Source organism: Centruroides sculpturatus, unplaced genomic scaffold (genome assembly GCF_000671375.1).
Source record: "Centruroides sculpturatus isolate CEXI.00-Female unplaced genomic scaffold, Cexi_2.0 scaffold1089, whole genome shotgun sequence".
NCBI classification, from domain to species: Eukaryota; Metazoa; Arthropoda; class Arachnida; order Scorpiones; family Buthidae; genus Centruroides; species Centruroides sculpturatus.
In genome coordinates, this window is record NW_019385345.1 from 264,293 (window position 1) to 288,577 (window position 24,285).

Here is a 24,285-nt window from a genome sequence, read left to right on the forward strand (position 1 = left end):
CTTTTATAAACTTTGTTACTATATTCACTACACAAAAGAAATGATAACAGTTTCAATATATTTTATTTTAGCATAAATCTTAAATATTTTAGTTTTATATCTAGTTTGTCAAAATATATATGATACTTCACAAAATAGTTTTCGTTTTATTTTAATGAAATAAATTGCAATAACTTCAGCTCTTCATCCAAAAGTATTCGAAAGATAAACAAATTTTTATATATAATTTGTATTAAAATTTTGTTCATTTGTTACAAATTGTTTCTTTTTATTGTTAATTAAACAAATTGGCAACTATTTACACTTTTTTTTTCTCAATTTGATTACTGCCAAATAGTTGGGATGTATACAAAAACATTTACTAATACAATTGATAAGATCTATGTAATATTTTACATATCTGGTAAAAAATTGATATTTTGATACAAAAATTCTGGGTATCGCTCATTTATTCATCAAATATAAAGTAGAAAAAACCTTAGAAAAATTAACTGAATACATTACATAATCACACAACAACTTTATATGTAACTTAAGAACTGTAAAATGTCATAACTTTATCGATACTTTCCAATTATATATCCTAAAATGTCATAAGAATACAGCTTTATTGAATACTCTGCACAATGTCCTACGTGTTCAAGTTTAGAAAAATGCGTTAGTGATGAATTATTCTGATTATCGCAAAAGGTTAATATTGAAATTCCCCTAACCAACATTGTACTTTGTGTATTCATTGCATTAATGTGAAATCAATTTCCATAAACATTAAAAATAATATATGATTACTTAAAAATTATGCAAATTATAAATATAACGCAATACGAAATGTACTGTACAAATCTTGATAAATTGTAGGCTAATCCTGTTGTTTTCTTTACGCTTTAAACGCTATTGTTTATACAGAAATTGCAATTTTACAAAAGATGTGGCATGCACTCACACCTGCACAAACAACAGCCAAATCGTAACTCTAATAGTTCAACTCCTTATAACTTTGATATACAGTATTTAATTTTAACATAGACAATTGGTCTTAAATTACCGAAAAGAGTAGAATCTATAGAAAAATAAATTGTTATATATAAATACAGAACCATGAATTTCTAAATTCTTTCAATATAGTCATATAAAAAATATAGAATAAAAACAAGTAAATATTGTAGAAGTACAGTAATAAAGTAGTAGAAAATATAATAAAAATAAAAATTATCAACAATCACAAAGACTGATAGATACAGTATTAGATCAATTTTTTGGTATAGGCCTAACTGTTATATTATTTACATGGGATGCATTCAAACTTTTAATTTTGTAAACAACTATATTTAACAACTATTTATTAAGGCTAAGATAATAATTTTGTACGTATTAATGAAATAAGCAAGTTGCCTACTTCATTTTGCGTTACTTCTCACTCATTTATACCTAATTTAGGGCAGTAATTAAGAAAAATTTCTGTTTAGAAACAAATATTGCAATACTACAAACAGTTGATTCGATACTACATCATATTAAGTAATTTTATTCCCCAGAAGAAACTGCTGAAAACCCTTTTGCCTTTTTCTTAAACAAATGAAATGCGTGGAGAATGTTACGTATACCACCACGAATTAATGGAAAATAAAAATAATAAATCTGTTTGAAAATGAAACAAGTCGTCACGTAGGTATAAATACGGTTTTAATATATTTTTATTTAAATGAAAATTCTCATAACGAATGTCTGGACGAGTTATGCCATTAGCAATGCGAATGTCACGTGTTACAATAAGGCTATTCACAGAATTCGTATCACGTGACACACTGTTGGCATTGCTAACTGGAGAATAGGTTAGCCTGAATTCCCTATTGCACATTCTTTAAATTATTTTATTTGAATTATCAAAGGGATATTTAATGTTAGTGTGCAACAGAACGTAGTGTATTTGACTAATAGCCTACGTTATATAAGAATGCCGGAACTCACAATTGTTTGTGATTGTCTAAAATATTAAAGTAGAATCATTACACGTTTTAGACGCGTTTATTCTAATATTTGCTTGACAGGAGCCGAAAGTAAATGAATTTTAAAACAAAATTATAAATTGTAATTATTTATTTCATGAACAGTACGAAAACTTTTAGTTGTAGATTTAAAAATAAACATAGCGAATTCTATAGCTTATCGATTATAAAAAATACAGCTGGAGTTGCAATCATTATAACATTTTAAAACGAAAAACATTTTTGTCTTTTAGCAAAAAATTAAATAAATAGAATAGTTCTAAAATTTTGGACTAGATGGCGCTAGCGGTTTCGTTAACTAGCAACAAACACTAATTAACGAAACCGAAAGAAAAAAATATGCCTAAAATTTTATCTAAACCTCAACAAGGAATCAAAACAATCATTTGCATATATTTAATAATAATATTTACATCGAAAAATTATCTCCACACTTAAAAAGCTATATGCAGTTTTAGCGGTAGAAATACAGTAATCCTTAAAAATCATTATTAAAGCGACGTCTTCTACGTATAACTATTTAAATTGTTCAAGTTTTGATGAAGATTAAGTAATGAATATTTATTTAAAACGTCTAAATTAAAAAAAAAAAAAAAGATATAATAATGTCGATGAATGAAGTTACACGAAGATGAATACAGTCATGAATAAATTCGATGGTTTCAACTTTTTCTTCCTTTTACATATATATATATACTTTTGAGCCTTTTTTCTTTCTTAAAACACTGTTATTATACACAATAATTGATATCATGTGCTTTTTTTTATAAAAAAAAAATAATGACGAAGGCACATCGTTTCTCTTGCATTGTGACGTTTCAAGAGATCAACAATAATGTAAATAAACACACGAAAAGGGAGCAATTTACTCTCTCCACTTTATATATATATATATATATATATAAGATGATAGCTTTTTTCAAGATCCTTTCAATTTCGAAAGGAGAAAAATGTGTAAAAACTATTTTAAATCTAAACTTTAAGTCCATGCTCTAGCAGGTATGTGATGAGTCAATAGGGATCTTGCTCTACGACTTCCCTCTTCATGTGAGGAGGAAGAGGTTGGATGTAAGAGTCCGTCGGTGATGGTATTGGCGTTTCTGGGTGTCCGTTTGCTACGGGATCCGGATGATGATGGCTTCCGTGTCCATTGGACATGTGGTCCACCGATGGATTGTGAAGGACGGCGTGGTGAAGGGAGGTGTGGGTGGCCGGAGGTCCCGTCGGTGGTGGCATCTGCGAACCGGTCTCGGGTGGTGCGCCTGCGGATACGGTCATCGGAAAGGAAGCTGTAGCGGGGGTGGAACCACGTTTGGTTGGTCAGGAAATAGCACGAGTTTTATAAACATTTATGTATTTTAGAGGGGCTTCTCCGTCTTTTTCTTTTTTTATACGAGCTTAAATTATGATCCCACTGTGAAAAGTGGTCACCGAGAAAATATATCATCTCGATTATTTATTGCGGCTTATACTGAGAATTCTGTGCTGATTTAAATTAGAAATAACTTTTTATTATTATTTTTTTAATATACAAAGCATTCAAACTTAAATTTATATCCTAAACAGAAGTTGTCTCGAAACTGTTTTGACTTAATAAATTTATTTTTACGTAAATCAGAATTTTGAAATAGAAATTACATTGCCGAGAATAGAATAAATCGAGAAAATACAGTAAATAAAAAATGATGAAGCTCTTTTCTTGTTGTAGGATCATAAATTATCAACAATCGTTGGAAAACGATCAAAGCTCGTTTTTCTTTTTCCGGTTTGAGTAATTTAACAGGAAGAGTACTTTAGGTAGTAACGAAACAAACATTTATGAATACCACCAACGTACTTAGACCTTACTAATATAAAATTTAAAATATGCCTATTTTAAATTTTAATATCTTAGCAATAATGATTCTATTCTATCTACCGATTAAATTAACTAAATTTCTAAACACTTAAAAACATTTGCTACATAGAAAATTGGAAGATTACTATGCCAACTAAATATATTTAAAATCGAATGGCATCAATTCTCATTAAAACATAAATCATAGCTTATTAAAGCATATAATGTAACAGTGTAAGAATAAAATCCCCTATTCTTTGATTTATTTGAATAACTTATTTATTTATTTAGATAATTTCCATTAGAAAGTAGTTTCCTATTTAAAGAAAAATTAAATATAAATCATTTTAATCATTAAAAAATATTGTAATCTTGAAAGGAAAAAACTGTAAAATTATTTCGGAAAGGATACTTTTTTGATATTATGCATGAGTTAGTTTCTAATAAATTTATATGATTAATTAATTTCTATTTAAAATGCTAAAATTATATTTAAATAATTAAATATATAGATTGAAAAATCTTATTGACACTAACAATTATTAGCTCGATATGATATACAGTAGTTATAAAATACAAAATTTTATAAATCTTGTAAGCACTGAAATATTCTTCTATTAGTAATTATAGATGCATTCCATCTTTTCTGATTTTTGTCACTTTAATATCTATATTCTCTTCGACAAAATAAATTTTTATGGAGCTAGAAATGGAAATAATTGTTGGCATGCGGTATTCATAAATGTTTGCCATTAAAATGCCCATAGTAACGAAAATATTTAAACCGAATTTGTTAAAATTAATACTAAAAAAAGTGATTAAAAACCGCGTTGATAGTTGAAAAAATATTATATTAAAAATAATACGTTACCTCCTAAAAGCATTTCCTGCAGCAAGTTATCTATTTTGGCCATGCCGAATAATTTTGCAAACTGTATTTGTTCGATCATTTGCCATGTAATACTTTGCAAAGCTGGAAGAGTCAATAAAATCTCTCCGAAACGTCCTCTGGAATCATATTGTCTATCATTGATGTAATCTTCTAAATTCGTTTGCACTTGATAGCGTAAAGTTTTAATTTTGTGAGGGTCACTTAAACCTTTTGCATCTAAAAAACAAATATATATATAATTCATTTTTGGAAAATTTACCAAATTACGCTTTACTTTAGAACTATTGCATACTTACAAGGATCGAAAAATACAATGGCTTTTAAACAAGCGAATTCTGTATCATCGACGTGCACTTCTCTTAAAGTTGTCACCAATTCATCCATTATCCTGGAACCAATCCTGCTTATTTCTACTTCTGTGGAGTGTCTTGGAATGATGAAATCGTTTCCTAATAGCAAAACATCTTTTAAATGCATAGAACGGCGTGCCAAACCTAATAAGAGATGTTCACCAGCGTGGGCACGTAGTAACGCTACCTGAAAAGTAATCATATCAATAAGTAAGGTATAATCATCCAATATTTCAAGAGCTACCATTCACTCACTTGGTCGTCTAATGGTAATTCGCAAAAGGATGGAATGTATTTAGCCCATTCGACTAAAATTAGTAATTGTTGTTTCATAGATTCGCACACATCACTAATATTGGCAACTTTCTTGTTAGCTATGCTAGCCTCAACCATAGGAGAACCCATCTATGCAATTAAAATATAATTAAGTACTATAAATAAAAAACAAATTAACATTAATTTTATATCGTTATAATTACCTGTGTTGGAAAGGGCGTTACCATTTCCCCAGTTCTCTGTAATAAAAGAATGTTCAGTTTTTGTTGAAAATATCGCATGAAAAAAATACTTTTTAAATAATAATTTGATAATTATATATTATAAAGATATGAATATAACTATAACTGATCTGTGATTACATTTTTTTTTTAATTCTGGGGAAAATGGTAAACTACCTTTAAGAAAAACATATCTAATATCAATATTTTAGTGCTTTTCAGTTTTATATTGTGATTTTCTTGCTTATGATTAATGTCAGCTTATACAATTTGAATCGTGTATGAATATAGAATCATAAGTGTTCTTTAACAACTGTTAAATTTTTAATCTGTATTCAAAATTTTAAATTGGCTAATTTAATAACTTTTCAATGAAAATTATTGAATTTCTAAACTACATTTCTTTGGTATGATTCATAATCTTTGAGATATCGAGAGAAGTTGAAGCCACTTACCTTGTTGAAGCCTCCACTACATTTAAAAAAATACTATTAAAAAATTTAAAATACAAAAAAAATAAAACCAAAAATACTAAAAACTTGTATTATAGTATATTTTTTAATTTATAAAAATTTCATTAAAAAGAATAATAAAAGTTCTTGAATAATTTGTAACAAATGCTTTGAGGCCTCGTAAATATGAAACCCAGTCGCGCTATGAGAGGAATCTAAAATATTTTAAAAGTCGTTTTCAATTTAAAATAATATACGACTACCTAAAGTTATATATTTCTCCTTATTTATTTATTTATTTGCGAGTTTATCTATATCGATTTTAATCTTTCTGTCAAAGTAATCATATTCTATCATTTCTTTGTTAGACTAAAATTGCTGCTTATTTTTTCTAGCAAAAATAATGTAATTTGTTATAAGATTTTCGTAGAAGGACGGAAAAGCACTAAAATTTGAACTGAAGAGCTAAAAAATGAACTTTAATATATTATTAAACAAGAATTCAATGGCTGATCTATTACCTGTCTGCAATACAATTCAGCATTTAAGAGTGTTGGAAGATTTAAGCCGCCATTATTTTGACCATCGTCGTAACTTGGTCTTCGACAACTTATTCTGTCTCTTTCGTTTTGGACAGCTTAAATTTCAACATAAAATATTAGATATTAATTAATTAATTGGAATGGTATTAAAAATTATCTTAAGTAAAATTTTAATTATACAGATTTAATTTACCTTATTTTTAATTATAGAATATCAGAAAGTACAGTACTTTCTGAAAATCTCTAGTCATGTAACGTTTTAAAAATTGATTTTAAGGCATAAATAATGCGTTTTTATTCGATATAATTTACGCTTAAAATGAATTCGATATTCAATTAAAATGATCAATTTAGACGAACATTATTCACTTGAATTCCTTTATAGAAATTCCAAAACTATTCGTCAAATGTTGATCTGAGTAGCGCTTGGTCATTCATAGCCTTAGTAACAAATTATCTCGGTTGGAAGATAGGAGATACACACGGCACAGTCCAAAGTCCGCTTGTACCAATAGAATTTCAAGATTAAGCTTGCGAATTGAATTAGATAGTTCTATTTGTTCATTGACTCATCACAGATAATTTGTTTCTTGTAAGGGAATTTACTAATTTTCCGGAAAATTATTGTACTGTACAGTACATACAGTTACAGAATAGTCTAAACCAGTGTTTCTCAACCTGTAACGAATTGTCGCCCCCTTCAATAAAACCGTTACATAGTATCGCCCCCTTCACTTCAAAATTCCGATGCCACGGGCCAGGGCTAACGCCAAATTCATACTGCATTGAATAGACTAGTGACTAGTATAATGTTATTTGTTTAATTATTGTACGATATAACGAATAAAATATTTAATTAATCTTAATATAATGTTTTACTATATCGCCCAGAAAATTGTTTTTCGTCCCCCAAAATATAAATTGTTACAAATCGTCCCCTCAACATGAAAAAACGCCCACATGGGGGCAATATCGCCCCCGTTGAGAAACATTGGTCTAAACAGAAAATTAAAATAGAGTTTGCCTTTAATTCTAATGTGTTATCACTTATATAACAGCGAGAGCTCGAAAATTTAAGCTTAAATTATAAACTATCGAATTTTAAATGTTTATATGTAAAATCGTGCAAAAAGAAATATTTGTTTAATTTATTTATATTATCTTAAACAGTATAGTTTATATGGCTGTCACCTTTCGGAAGTAGATAAGTGTTTTTATTCATCGGATAGGAAGAAATAGTAGACGAAGTTTTAATATAAAACTCAAAACTCAAATCTCTTATCTGGAAATGAAAATATCTATAGAATCCCAAATTATAATCTAAATTTGATATGAAGATACTGTATTTATATCTCAGTTGTCTCCAAGTGTTATTATAATAAAATAAGTTTTGAATGATTTTCTTGATGACTGTTTAATTAAAACTTTGTTTGCAATATGATAAACAGCAACAGCAATATTAGGACTACATTTTAATTATGTAATAGCAAATGAATTTTATTGAAAAATGCGAGAATTAGAGAAAAAATGAAAATGAATTGCAAAATTCGCATTTTATTTAAATATTTACAAGAATTCTGTCTGCCCTGTATCGTTTATTTACACGCACAAAATACGGTAACAAGCAGCGAAAAGCAAAGTTTAATAGCAAAGCATTGTATTTCTCTGGAAACGTGACATTCGAACAATTAAATTTGGGTCTTAATGGTTCTTGCAGACTAATAAAAATATTACCTCTTTTGAAAAATAGTTTATGTATAATTCTTTTAATACAACAAAAAACAAAACAATAAAAACTTGAATATATATATATATGTTAAAAAGATAGTGTTACATTAATAATTATTATGCAAAATAGTCCTTAAAGTTCATGACGTGAATACATAATTAACATTTACCGACGATACATATACATTTCTAATCGCTCGAAGCATGATAACGAAAGTATTATGCAGATTAATATCAGTTGAACAAATTAGAAGGGTATAAGTGTAAATTTATAAATAGTGTTTTCATCGAATCGTCGTGTGAAATTGAGATATGGAGAATAATACCTTCATTATCTTTTCTGTGTGAGTCGCTTCCGCCGGTGAAGCTTGTTACATTGGGGCGTTCCTGTGTTGACAGAGTGGGTAGGAACACGAGCAAACCATTTAACCATCCCACTATGCAGCCGAGCACACAATAAAACCTTTCTGCAGGTGACTACAACAGTGTAGTGGCCTTTCTCAGAATTTTTCTAAAGTTGTTCTACTTAAACACGATTCATCTTATTCTAGATTTTCTTACTTTTTTTTATCCCTCGGAACGAACGAAAAGATAAATGAAGATAACTTAATTTATATTACGATTAGTTAAGTTAGCTACTTATATTTGTTTTTAGAAATAAATAGGCAAAAAAGCAATTAAAATATTATTCATATAAGTCACAATCAATATTGATGTAGAGTGAAAGCGATACAGGGAGTAAAATGAGAAAAGCTCAAAGTTCTTTTAACTCTATAAGACGTTGGAATTTTAATAAGGTTTTACTATAATCTTATTCGTTTTTTAAATAAAAATGGGATATATAATTGTCTATCAATTAAGCATTAAATTTTTAAGTCGTTTTGTTTAAAACATGGCAACTTCTTAAACAACTTATAAGGATATCCTACGGAATTGTCAATCGTTAATATTATAATTTTCATTTCTTTTATTTATTAAGATCGGCTTATGTTTTAATTATTATTAAAGATAATTTTTAGTAATTGCAATTAATTACTGAGCCTAATTAATATTTACATATCATAGCAGGTTACACAGAAGTAGTAATTGAAATCGATTATAATAAGTTTCAATGAGATTTGGAAAATATTAAATCAGTTATGGAAAAAATATATATGTATATAAGATGAGATGATAATTATACAACATAAGATGAATAGGATATAATGTATATTAAGAAAATGATGATGATGAAAAGGGATCTAGATGAATTATGTAGTAGGTCTATATATATTAAACCGAATCTGGGAATTCGGCTTAACATATAGCATATATAAGCCATAATTCAACGAGCGAAACAAATGTATCTTATTGAAAGATATAAAATGGCAATGCCACAAATCACGCAAATTTCTGCCTATTTTACGAAATGAGCGACATTCCCGGGTTCCGCATAACATAGGCTATAGATTACATAAACTAACCATACGAGTATTTATATTCGTAGATATCAATAATGAAACTGCATTGTATCTTGTTTAATTTATTCATATAAGTAGGTATAAATTAACTTTATTTACATCGATGAATATTGTACAGTAAATAGCTTGTATAGTTTATTCAGCAAATTTTTTTCAAATTGAATCATTTGCATATCGTGAGGTTAAGAACCAGAAGGTTCTATCTGACTTACAAGTTAGAGAGAATTTTACAGCAGAAAAATATGAAGTTTGCTAACTTTAGCAGATTAGAATCAAATTTCCACGCCAAAATCTTGCCTCTACTCCTCCTCTATTGCTCGTACAATGACAAAACTCTTTCTCTTTCTCCGTGTTAACGTAAAGCTGATTGTCCAAATAATAGATTAAAGAGAAAACAAAAAATGAAAAAAATGTAGATAGAACCCTCACGGTATGCTTATAAAGCAGAGGCCGAACAATTTAGGCCTCCAATGTAGTTTTTTTCGGTCAACATATAAGTTACAATTGTTGATATACATCCAGGATGATAACTATAATTAAAATTCGTAAAAATAAAAGAAATAATAATAATATAAATTTAAAAAGAAAAAGTGTCTGCAAACTTCTTCTTTTTTCATACCTCAGGAACACAATAGTCTGGCTATGGAGTCGATCTTTATATTGAGGCTCTCATCAGTTTCAATACACAGAACTTGTTAAAAAGTCTCCTCTGTGAATTTTTGTACTATTTTTATAAATTTTAAGCAATTTATATTTAATATCCTGGACTTTTTATTTACAATTGTGCCATAACCATAATTTTCTTAGTAAATATAACTTTAAGCAATAGCATCGCTACTGTATCCTTAAATATAAAATAATTCAAATTCGATTAACATCAAGAATATATTTATCACCATTTTAGGTATTAATATAAAAATAGATAATATTTAGTCCATATTTGAATTTTTGTATTGACTCCAATGTGAATATTAGGATCAATCAAGACTTGATAATCAGAAAATATTTAATTAAAATATGATTAATCATAATCTTAAATAAATTTCATTATTAAAACGAATGAATATATAATAATTAAAATTTTTATTAACAATCCAACTTTCTCAAATCTTAATCATAAAGTTTCTTATATTTCACGTATCATTTCTCGTGCGTATTTCATTGTTCGCTCTTCAATTGTTATAAGCATAACAGATTCGTCTAAATATCGTGAATAGACAAACGGAAATAATTCATCCGCTTCTGTCTTCAGATCAAATTATCAAACTTCTTAAGTTTCATATATGAAAGTACAGTACATCTGTCGATTTAACCTACTGTATTATGTTTTAACAGCACGAAAAGTCAATTGGAACAAATGAATTTTCTGAATTTCAAGTTTTGTTTCCAAACGTTTAAAACATTTTTCGTGTTTTACATAGTTTTATTATATACATTTTACTATATATAATCTTTTAAGTATTAAAACCGTTAGTATTCGAGCAATTTTAAATAAAACGAACGTTTTCGGCTTTATTTACAAGCCTTTTTTCAGATTATATAGAAATATGTAACCTGACATAAATAAAATAAAAAATATTTGTTTTAATTTAAGGAGTGCTGGAGTACTAAATATTCTAAATTCGTTTTTTACTGCGTATCTCACCACTTGATTTTTGTTAAACTGTAATGAACTTAATTGAAAAATTACTGGAAAATTAATTTTAAATCTTCTGAAACCGTGTTGTCTTAATCTTTTTGATTCACTAACACAAGGTGTGTTTCTATTTCAACATTTGGTGAAATAGAAGTGTTGAAATAGAAACACACCTTGTGTTAGCGAATCAATGGAAAATTAATTTTACAATTTCTCAGACTGATATATGTCTGAGAATTTTAACATAAATGTTTCCGTTCTACACGGTATTATTATTACTTTCTGATAGTAAAATCAATACTTTTAGAAGCATTTAACATTCACAAAAATTAATGTTAATTGTTTATTTTCTGATTAGTCTACGACTTTAAAGCTTTTAATTACTTTGTGCAATTGAAAACTTTTTAGCTCTCTGAGAACCAAAACATCCTTTATAACACTCAAACAGAGCTATAGAGGAACATATATTCATACGTATAAGCTTTACAATCTGTGCTTTTTTATAGAAATATCATATGCATTCTGCTTATATAAATTTCCATATGACCTCAGGTTATACGATAATAAATTCAAATGATAATATTTTTAGTTTACATAATCTACTCAGCATTTTACTTTTACAAGTATCAATTCATTTTCCTTTTTCAATATCCATTTTAAACCCAAGATCGTATTTGCCCTCTACTGAGTTTTCAACTACACAAAATTATTTTGTGTAGTTGAAAACTACACAAAATAATTTTTGACAATAATTATAAAAAAAAAACTGAGGGTACAAATCATACCCATCACAGCAATAACAGATTTTCTTACGACGCAGCTTACTCGATAATTACTACTCTAAACATTATCACAAATAATCTAGTAACTTTTATCGATTTAATAGCATTCATTTTTTATAAAAATTCATAATATTAGCTAATAAGAAATATATCCCAAAAATAAGGTAAATCTTTTGTAAGAACTTAATAAAGAATTACATTAAAAAAAATTAATTAGCCATTTGAAAGTACACATTCTAAACTATTTTTCTACGTAAACATTTTTGACAGTGAAAGATAAGGAGAAAAATGCTTTCTGAAAAATTCTTCAATTAATGATTTGAACAAGTCCATGATTGCATCTTTAACGTCGTCATCATTTGAGAAGTGTAAGCCGCCAAGATGTTTCTTAACAGGTCCAAAAAGTAAAAATCAGAGGATTCTAAGTTCAGATTATGGGCAGAATGATACGTTTTCTACACAATAATGCAACTCCCGATACTACACGTTAGACTCCAGACTGGCTTAAAATGTATGGATGGGTTTTAATCAATCCATAGTCCAGACTTAACAAGTCTCTGATTTTTACCTTTTGGCCTTTAAGAAACATCTTACATTTCTCAAACGAAGTTAAAGATGCAGGGGATACACCCTGTATCTTTAATTTCTTTTATAAGGCCTAAGGTATACTTCGTTCTCTTTTCTTCTAGAATTAATTAACCGCATATACTCTCGTTTTTAAAAACTTTTACGACTGGAATAAGCTTTATTTTAAATTGCAGTACACAGAACTGGAAGCATAATTCGACCCTGGCATCATATTAAAAATTGGCCTCTAAAACACAACTACGTTTAATTAAAAAAACAATAATACTGATAATAATATAAGAAGTGTAGTATATTCAAATTAACCTAACTATTAAATCAGATTAATTTGAATCTATTATAATCAATTATAATATAAATAATTATAACGGGGTTTCTAAAATGTATGCATTTCTTGTATAACTCCTTCATAATATCAGCCTCTCTGGCATTTTCCAGTGTCGCCAAATGTTCAATCTGGCCCTGAGTTTTCGATACTGCCAGTACCGAAAACTCGTGCTCATTTCTCTTTTATTCTTTTGAAGTATGAACGCTTATGGGAAGAGAACAATAGAAAAGAGTAGAGACATTCTCTCCATTTTACCATTCTAACAAAGTATGAACCAATCTCTGATTTGATTCAAGTACTGCAAATAAACTCGTCCTAATTATTTGTCACGTCTATTTAGCCGAATTCAAACAATTATGAATTCAATTTTTAAAACATTATGATGTAATAAACACAAAAGATTAAATAGCCTTATGTTTAAACATTATAAACAAATTAACAAGAATTATTGTCATTAAATTAACACTATTAAAAAAATAAAATATATTAAATAGGCTACATATTTTCCTATTTATTGTATTCTGGTATACAGAATGTTTTAATATTTTACACATTGTAAAATAAATACAGATGTTTAAAGTTGTCAAAATCATATAAAATCAATTAAAAGTTCTAATTTTTTAATTGTTAACAAAAGAAATGCCGTCAATAAATCGTTTACATATTATAAAAATTAAAAACAAATGTGTAGTCTCTCCATTTTATTAATTTACTGAATGAATCTGTAAAATCAATTTTTATAAATTAATATAGATCTATTATTAAATTTGCACCATCTTTATAAATTTTTGAGTAGAATTCTGCTTGAGTAGAAATCTAAAGGATTTACAAAGGATTAATAAAATAGATTATTAAAATTTTGAACATGTAAACAAGCATATAATTTCAGTATAAAATATAGACTATTATATAGGCCTACATTAACATTTTATTAGAAATTTCGAATATATTCTTATAACTTCTCCAGTAATAAAGTAAAATGGATTCGACGTGTGAATCGTATAGAAAAAAACTTGATTCTCATATTTACTTTGCAAGAAAATACCTCATAAAAATATAAATAGAAGCAGGCAAATAAAGAAATTATTGGATGAATTCTGAAGCTGAAACATAATGACTAGCGCCTAATTTTCTATATAAATTATCTAAAGGATTTCCAACTGGGTCGATATAGACCCCCAGGATCAATGGAATTTTGAAAGGAAATCATCGACCAATGGAAAAATCAGGTACAGTACTCATTGAGAGAATTTCAGTTAATTTTCAAGTAAGAACAATAACAATCATGTAGGAAATTTATTAACTGATTTAATAATTTACTTGATATATTGTGCAAAATCTTGGAAAATAATAAAAAATTTTAAGGGGGTCGATTGAAAAAAATGTTTTTTATATGGGGTCAATGTAAGAAAAAGATTGGGAATTTCTGGTCTAAAGGTTCCTTGATAACGACGAAGACGACTAAAAATGCCATTAATTAGATCACGTATGATCTAATTATTCGAATTATAAAAAGATTATAATCTATTTCCATTGGTTGATGATTTCCTTAAATCTACTGAAACTGTAGATTCTTTATAAAAAAGTACAGTTGAATCTTATAAAATTAATTCTATAAATTCTAAAGATACTGGAATTAAAATATTGTAAAATTATTTTTTTAAACTAAAATTTAAGACAAATAAAATCATATTGCGAAAATTTAAATACACTAGAGTCCTGATTACACAAGGTAATGTGTGTGGATCGAGGATACTTGGATGATCAAAAGTTCGGATAACACGAAATGTTCAATATATTATTAAAAAACTGAATTTGCATTAAGAGTGCGGTGTAATATGCTTTTATTGAATAGATTATAAACTTGCTTATTAACATAACGACGTAAACTATGCAATAAAACACTAATAAATACAACTGTGAACAACTGTGAACAACACTAATAAAATTTTTTTTAAATTTAAAGAAATTTTAACTACAGTTAAAATCTCTTTAATTTTTTTTAATTTAATATTATTGTGAGAAGTTACCAGAGTAAATTATTTTTTAAACTTTATCGATTACAGAAACGACTAGTCTAAACCCTCGTTTCTCAACCGGTGGCCCGCGGTCCATCATGATGTGAGAAGTTTTAAGGGTATGCGAAACGAGAAACGTTGAGAACCAATGGTATAACTTGTAAACCACAGCTTAGATCATCCTAATCCTTGCTTTGGTCAAGCAGTTATCTAAAGTATTGTTCTTGTTGTCAAAAGCCACACAGCTTAAACTGGACAATGTCCTAAGTGTAGATTTTACTTTTGTAGTTAACCCCTAATTTAGAGTAATGCTTCTCAAACGATGCGCAGTAAGAAATGGTTAAGTGTGGCAAGAATACTATGAAAATGCAGTATAGTTTACAAACTAAGAAATCCATTTGTATAGATTTATTACATCTGTGATTAACTAATATAGACTAGGTCCCTAGAATAACAATTATTATTGTACACGGCAATTCATAATTTAAGCTATATTTTTTTAATTTTTTACAAGAAGTAGGCAAAAAAAATTTTTTACGAATTTCACAGCGCGTCGCGAATCAAGAAAGCCAACCACTGTCGGAACCCCTGTTTTATTTATTAAGTATTATTTATTAATGCTTATAAATTTTTATTGCCAAGAAAAATAAACCCTTTTAATTCATAAGTAATAACAAATTTTCGTTATATCACAATTTTTTAATTTAAATTGAATGTATTAAAAGTATTTAATGTTTCGCGGCCTACTGAATGAAGAAATTTCATGGCCTTTTAGTTTGAGAAGCGCTGTTTTAAAATACCTCTCAAATGCATGGATTATTTTGTTAGATAATTTCAAAAATAATAATTTTAAAAGCATGTCTTTTTGAGAGTGCCCACCAGTGGTCGAGTGGATAAAACTGATTTCACTTAACACCGGTTCAGTGGTATCAGAATGTGGATTCGCGCCCGCCAACGGATTAGTCACGTGGAGTTTTCCGTGTTTTCTTCACATTACTAACATCTAAATAGGGGCCAATTTCCCATAAAAGTCCTCTCGGGAGGCATCCCACACTGGCAGATCGCACGTGCCACGTTACCGTAACCAAATAAACACCTTTTTTGAGAATATTTTTAAAATTATAGTATAATATAAAAGGGTCAGTTTTACAGCTGTCGTATTTACGCTGTCTTCTCTATTTTTCGATGGAACAACCTGAAGACTAGAAAGCCGTTTCATACTTCGCGAGAAAAAAGAGTACGACACAAAATACATTTAGTGCGCAACAATTCGCGTATTATCAGTGACATATATCCGTTCTCTGTTGTTAGCACACAATCCTTTGAGTCTTTCAACATGGGACTGATAAAATTGAAATGATTAGAACTAGAGCAGAATTATCTTCGATTATATATTTTATGCTAATCAAATCCGAATAGATATTATCTTGACATCAGTATATATTTAAAACTTAACCTAAAATATCGAAAAATAACTTCGGGATCGTCTTCCTTAATTTCTGTTATAAGGCCCCTTCGTTCTCTTTTCTTCTCGAATTAATTAACCGCATAAAGTCTCGTTTTTAAAAACTATTACCACTAGAATACACTTTCAAAGCTTTATTTTAAACTAGAAGCATAATTCGGACCTGGCGTTGTATTAAAAATTGGCCTTTTACAACACAACTTCGTTCAATTAAAGAAAAATAATAACAATTCATTGGATTAATTAGAACATATTATAATCAATTACAATATAAGTAATTAAAACGGGATTTCTAATATTAATTTTTTTTTTTTTTTTTTTTGTATAATTCCTGCACCATGTTAACCGACCCACAGAGTATCAGTCTCTGACATTTTTCAGAATTTCCAGATGACCAGTCTGGTACTGAGTTTTCGGTTCTGTCGGTACAGAAAACTCATGAGCATTTCTCTTTCGTTCTTTTGAAGTATGAATGCTTAAGGGAAGAGAATAATAGAAAAGAGTAGAGACATTCTCTTCACTTTTCCGTTCTCACGAAGTATGAACAAACCCTACATTTGATTCAAGTACTGCAAAAAAACTCATCCTAATTATTTTGTAACGTCTATTTAGCCAAATTCAAAAAATTATGAATTCAATTTTTAAAATATTAACTATTTAATTAACATAAAAGATAAAATAACTCTTATGAAAAAATTATAACGAATAGTTCTCTAAAATTATAAGAACTTTTATAAAACTTCCTTTATGATATACTTTCATTTATTAATGAAAATTACAGGCAAAGCCTTATAGCATAAATGGCCTCCCTTTTTACAATAAAATTAAAAATTTGATATAATGGTTTTATCTGTTTTAATATAAATTTTAACACAATATTTTTTATTTATTTATTTTAACGCAATATTACAATATAATGAAAACAATAAATTAGTATCGTTTGTTTAACAGTAGATGCTATTAATTATTCGGTTTTATTTCCAAAAATATACAGGCACTCCGCACTTAACAACGGATTTCCGTTCCTACGATGAGGTAGATAAACGAGGAACTTAATTGTTTTTATTTATTTTTGATAGAGAAAAGATCTAAAGGAAATTCCAATTTGATAAGTTAGTTTTAATTTGCATCTCTTACATAAGAATATAAAAATACAATCAGCAAAAATTATAAAAATATTATACCAAAAAATTAAAGTTTATTCATTAAACTGAAAAAATCATTCATATTAATATTTTAGTCATCGAATCCTTCAAAGTGTGATAGTGACTCGAGGTCACCAGTGCCATCAGCAGGGTTATCAGGAGGTATAGAGGATCTGGGTAAGGAAGATGACTGAGAGGAAATAGAAGTACAGTACTTATAGGGATAAGAATCCTATAACATTTGAGAAGTATCTCGTTAGTGTGATATGCTTTGCAAGTTTCTTTCTTCTTCATAAATTTCACGTAAAAGTTCATTCATTTTTCGTTCCGCTTTTGTGAACCGTTTTAACATTCGGATCCATACCCTGTAGTTTGAATATAGCCGCATTCACTTTCGAGAACATACCATCTAACCTTTTTACTATAAACTTCTTTTGTACTTCTTCCATTCTTCCCTCTTCTTCCCTCTTCCAAGTGCTGCTGCGAATCCAACTCTGTTGCCATTTCTTCGATTCTTGGTGATTTCTCTTTTCGCAGACATCTTGTACTACGAAACGCATTATAAAATACAAATTTTTAATCAAAATATGTAGTCTTGGAGATGCGAACTCTTCGTGTGATAGATACTGGCCGACTCGGGAAAAAGACTAAGACTAAGAAAGGGGATTTCCCGCTGGAGAGATGGTCATAAGTCCGAACGGTTGTTAAGTGAGGAGTGGGGCTGCATTTAGATATTTCCATTCGCATTCGCTAGTAATTTAAATAGCACAAAAAGAAAATGGAAATGATAAATATCAATAATTTTTTTTTATTAAAATATAATACCATTCCATTATCAGATTTATAAAATTTCTATACATTATACATGACATAAACTTGAAAATGTTATAAATAAAAATATTGTCTTTGTTTTTAATAATATAATTATATGTAGGTCTAGGCGTTTTTCAAGATAATATACTGGTAAATTTAGATAAATAATATAAAATATATTGTAACCAAATTATGATTATAATCAAAAATTTATGTAAAAAGATATTCAAATTCGATAGAAATTTATTTCGATTTTATCGATTACGAATATATTCTATGAAATCTTAAATTCGCCAGGAACCATTCCATTAAGTGTCATTAACATCAAACATTATAAATATGTTTGATGTTAATAAATGACAAATGCTGTCAGCATTAACACTGAAATTCACGCTTAAAATGAGAAAGTAATCTCGAATTTTGCTAAATTAAAACCATATTTTTCACATTTTTTACCGTAATTATTCCTGAGTAATTCGGATAGAAAATTTCCTACTCCTTTAAAATTGATATCCTTCGTATCTAGAATAATAAAATCTAGATCTAGATTTAAATTAATTGTGTATGTTTATATAGTCAAAAAGATACTTAAAATCAAATTTGGAATAAAATATTCTGAAATTTTTAATTAATTGTCTGCTCTACTTGTTTAACAGTATAAATGGTTGTAAAAATTGAAGTTAAAACTATAGTAAATCCTCACTTAACGTCGTCGATAGGTTTTTGTAAACTGGAATTTAAGCAAAAAACGACGTATAAGGAAACCAATTTTAGAATGAATAATATATACAAGATATAATTCGGTTAATATTATTCTAATTGGAATCGTGTTTGCAACCTCCAGTAATTATTTTACATCTCATAGAGTCAATTTTACTATTTATAAAGAAAATTCGACAAAAACAATTGTAAATGATTACAAATATACTTGTATCTTTCCTCAACGACATAAGTGAGGATTTTCTGTATATTAGTCTCATCAATTTATCTGTCTTTAATACATAGTTATAATTTAGGCTTTGGATTTACAACTCTACATAGTTGTAAATCCAACTAGTAGTAAATCCAACTCTACATAGTTGTAAATCCAGAATATCTTGTTTCAAATTTACCAACTAATCCTATTTTTGTAACGAAAAATATTTATATAGACCTACAATATTAATGTACGAAAATAATTTTGTTTTTTGGATTGCAATTTGAAAAAAATTGTAGATCTATAAATTCCCAATGTCGTCCGTCCGTCTATCTGTCTTTCCTTAATCTCGGAAACGGAGTTAGATAGATGAAATCCGAGAGCAGGTACGGAAATCTTAAGGTCAGAAGGTCCAGATTAACTATATACAAACTTCCGATGAAACCCATAAGTCATGTTATTTCAATTAAAAAAAATTTCCCCCGAAAGGTGTTAGATAGATGACTAACATGACTCTATTGTAAAGGGAAAGTATGATGTACAGAGGCAAGCCACTACTAATAATTTGAGATAGACAGCATATATTTTAAGTTAAATAAATTAAAAATATGATTAAAAATTGCAGCCCGGCATTGTGACGATATGACAATAAATAATTGCTCTCGTTAATATTAAATTTTATGTAGGTTTAGCTACATAAAATTTAATATTAACGAGCAATTATTTATTTATATAGGCCTACAATATTAATGTACGAAAATAATTTTATGTTTTTGGACTGGAATTTGAAAAAAAAAATGAAATTATAAGGTATAAGGTGAAATTATGTAAAAATTAGATTAAGCCTAATACAGTATTTTAAAATCAATGTATTATATATTAGTCTTAATAATGTGTAAACATTAACTGAAACTTGGTTTCAATTATTTCATTTATAACGAAATGATCTTTTTCTAACGTATATTGTCATAAGCTTTGAACAAAGAATTAAAAAAATGTTTTAATAATTTTTTAATATAAGTCCTTGCATTTAATTAAATTCGTGTATGCTCAATAAGAGAGGATTCCGTTTTGGTTTTATTTGTATACGGCAACTCAATACGTGGACGATCTGCCTAAGGAAAATAACTCCCGGGAGGACTTTCTAAGTGAAACTTGTCCCTATTTAGTTATAAACGTGAAGAAAAACAAAACTTCACGTGGACGTGGTGCGAACTCACGATCGACTACCAGTATTCAGTAGTTTTATTCACTTGGCCACTGGTGGGCGCTTAAGAGATTCATTTCAAAAACTTTTATAATACCATTATATACATAAAAATATAGCCTATATACAATGCCAAATTTAAACTTACAATCTCAAGTTGTAATATATGTGAGATATATATAATAAATATGAGATCTTTCTGCTCCGCCAAGTAATAATAAATTTAAAAACAGATCTCAAACTGCAGCCTCGCATTGTGAGGTCTTAAGCTTCTTAATAAAATTGATTAATTCAGTTGATAAATTTTAATGTTTTAGCCTCCTGACAAAAAAAATTATATCAAAATTGATAATTGATTCTCATAATTTTGATTTATCCATCATAATTTAGACATGTATAGAATCTATTATATTATTTGTAATGTTCATAAAACGTTTGATTAAATAAAATGATTAAAATATTGAGCAGATCAATAAGCTTAAAAAAGCCATACAAATAAAATTTTATTATAAAACTTTACAATGTAAAGCTAGACGATAAATTATTATTAATATTAAAATTCTGATGCTCAAATTACAAAAGTATCGGCTCAAATAACGAATGCAGATATTTATCACAAATATTTTATTAAATTTAATTTGATAATTTCGTTTCTTATTAATTTATTATAAACATTTCAATCGATTTTTTCAATTTATATCTATAAGAAAAGTTTCTAATGGCCTAATATCCTACACTTTCTAACACTTTAGTAAACCAAACATAAAGAACTTTAAAAAGTGTGAATATATAGCTCGTATATTTATTCAATAAGTCAGTAAATCTATTTTCAGTTAAAATATTAACGAAACGGCTAGAAAACAAAACAAAATAATGAAATATAACATAGTACAACCAATTATTTAACCTCATTATAAACAACTTTACAATAAGAATAACATAAACATATACGTGATAAACGGTTACATTTAATGTTTTAAGCCCTTAAAAAAATGCTAAATAAGCATTCTTCATCTTAAATTAGGCATTACATCATTTCAGAATCGGCTGCAATATCTGTTATTCGCTTATAAATTGTTTCTATTATGAAAAATCTATTGTTAAAAGTCTAATGTTGGGCAAAGTTTCTAGAAATTTTGATTAGTCAGCTATTTCTTTATAGTCGGAGTTTTTGGAAAAATTAACGCAATTAAATACGCAAAATAACTAATTACAAATTGTAATTTTACTTGTAAACATAATCTAAAAGAGAAAAATGTATTACACGGTATCTTAAAGGATGCTTTTAGGCGTTTATGGTGAAACAGAAATGTCGAATGTTATAAATTTCGACAATTAAATTAATGGCAAACAACTAAGATAAATAATTGGTTTGGTCTTTTCGTCGGACGTATATAGACTACTTAAATTAACTTATGTTAAAATTTATTGATCCGCAGACACGTCTGCGATAACGGACGAAACAGATATAGCTTATGGTATCTAATTGTCCCTCCTTCGTATTTATTTATCTTGCGAAGTTTTGAAGAGAAATGTATCTTAAAGGATTTGTTACGACTGTTGTTTGTAGTTCATCCGTATTTCCAGATGGTTGAGATCTTATTTTAGAAAATAATTTAGTTTCTTTTTCAAAATATGCACGACGAGGAAAAAAATCTATAATTATTTAAATTACTGACTTTTACTAACATTTTAAAAATATATTGTTACTCTGATAGTTATTTCGATTATCAAAATAGAAAATATTGATGGTTTTTCGATTAATTAATTTAAAATAGTAATATTATTCTTATTTTTATGCATGAAAATTACCTTCTTTTTTCATTCCTGCTCTGAAACACTTCCTAAGACGACAGTATCGACATTGATTCCTTTTATCCTTGTCAACCACACAATTTCTTTTGAAACGACACGTGTATAGATGATTTTTTCTGACGCTTCTTCTAAAAAAACCTTTACAGCCATCACAACTGGCTGCTCCATAATGTTTACCTGTAGCTCGATCCCCACAAATGGCACAATACTGACCGATAACTTGATTATTTTGAGAATTAGACTGTTGAAGACTACCTAAATCGAGTTCACCTAAAAATAAAATAAAAATCCAGTTAAAAACTACAGTAGGTAAAGATATCTTAATACTTTTCTACACTTGACTGCTTCAAGAAAATAAAAAATCGGATCAACAAAGAATCGATATGTAGTGAAGAGAAAATATTACAGAATGTTTGTGACATAGTTTTTTTTCTGTTTGGTTATATATTTAATCAACTTTTATCAAAATAATCTATATTTAGATTAAAAGTACCTTTGCTACTAAATATTTTGAAGAATAAAAATGAAATTTCGATATGATGATAATAACGCTTGGTTTTATCTTTATTCTTTCTCTATTTTTGTGCTGAGTGAGATCAATTTACAGTTTAAACAGCTGCTGTTATCTTCTCATCTATAAAGTTTAGGAGAGTTCAGTTAGAATTTAATTTATTTCCATTTATTTAACACTGTCCATTACAATATACGTCAATATATATGTTACAATAATACAATGGTCTTAAGTCTCTTAGTGTGATAACCCCTAAAATAACAGGAATTTTACAGTAATTAAGAATTAATTAAAGAAAGAAAAGGGATAAGAAGCTAGTCGGTAGACGTATTGTATTATGAGATTTACAATATATAATGCTATACCTACAGAAACCCTCTTACCAGGAATGAAATACTTCATTAGGAGTTTAATAAACGTAACACAACAAAGTTTGCGTTGAGTTAGGGGTGTCAGCGACCCCTTATCTGTTAGTGTTTGAAAGGAATGCAAACGGCAAAGAAAAAAATACTACTATAAATACGTCATTCACTTTATTAAAAAAAAAGCAAGAGCATATTTTAAAAAGTAAATAAATAATAAATACCATAATAGGCCATCACATTAACCCAATATTCGAGTTTAAAGAAACATTTAAGGTTTCTAGAATTTTTTAAATATCTAATTTATCTGTAATTTAATACGAATAATTCATATTCCTGAGCCTATATTTATTTATCCACATTACTTAAACAGGTAAATACATGTTCTAGGGCTGTCAGAATCAAATTCCAGTCGTTGGTTTGTTTTGATGTTATATGATATTTTTTGTTGTCCCACGTAAACATTCAATCACGTTTTCGTCAAAACTAATTCCTTCTTGCATATTCGAGGAAATAGCTTCATCGTTTTCAAAATATATCAATATATTTTAATATACACGTATGCATATGTGCAGAGCCGGCCCTACCATAGGGCGAACGGAGCAGCCGCTCCAGGCGCTAAGCCCTAGAGGGCTCCTCAGTGGTAAAGAAAATTAAAGGGTATAAATTAGGGGCAACCAAGGGGGCGCCATAATAGGATCTCGCTCCATCCTAAAACTTGCCTCGGGCCGGCACTGCATATGTGTACAGTACATTAGACGCGTTAATAATTAATTAATTATAAATTAAAATAATTTATAATTAAAATAAGCAATATAAGCTAATTAATGTTTAATTTACGTTCTAAAAATAACAGAGATTTTAGTTATTATGATAATATTAATATTACAAAATCGAAAGAGGATTTTGCAATTCAGTTAATTCAAAATATAATTTCG

At 28.1% G+C, this 24,285-nt stretch overlaps 1 protein-coding gene across 4 annotated transcripts; it reads right to left on the minus strand.

Annotated features, from left to right (window-relative positions):
- Nucleotides 1-1,697: 1,697 nt before the first annotated feature.
- LOC111637902 (hepatocyte nuclear factor 4-gamma-like) lies at nt 1,698-23,630 on the minus strand. Of its 4 annotated transcripts, none has more exons than XM_023383508.1 (8): nt 23,572-23,630; nt 22,472-22,744; nt 6,556-6,671; nt 5,565-5,600; nt 5,341-5,490; nt 5,032-5,272; nt 4,715-4,951; nt 1,698-3,295 (listed from the first exon to the last, which is right to left on the minus strand). In XM_023383508.1, the coding sequence occupies exons 1-8, from the start codon at nt 23,582-23,584 to the stop codon at nt 3,018-3,020; spliced, it is 1,344 nt and encodes a 447-aa protein (XP_023239276.1). In that variant the 5' UTR covers nt 23,585-23,630; the 3' UTR covers nt 1,698-3,017. The 4 variants fall into 4 exon arrangements, with proteins under 4 accessions (XP_023239276.1, XP_023239277.1, XP_023239275.1 ...); XM_023383509.1 differs by lacking the exon at nt 23,572-23,630 and adding an exon at nt 23,369-23,402 and having other exon boundaries at nt 1,698-3,268; XM_023383507.1 differs by lacking the exon at nt 23,572-23,630 and adding an exon at nt 23,369-23,402.
- Nucleotides 23,631-24,285: the final 655 nt, after the last annotated feature.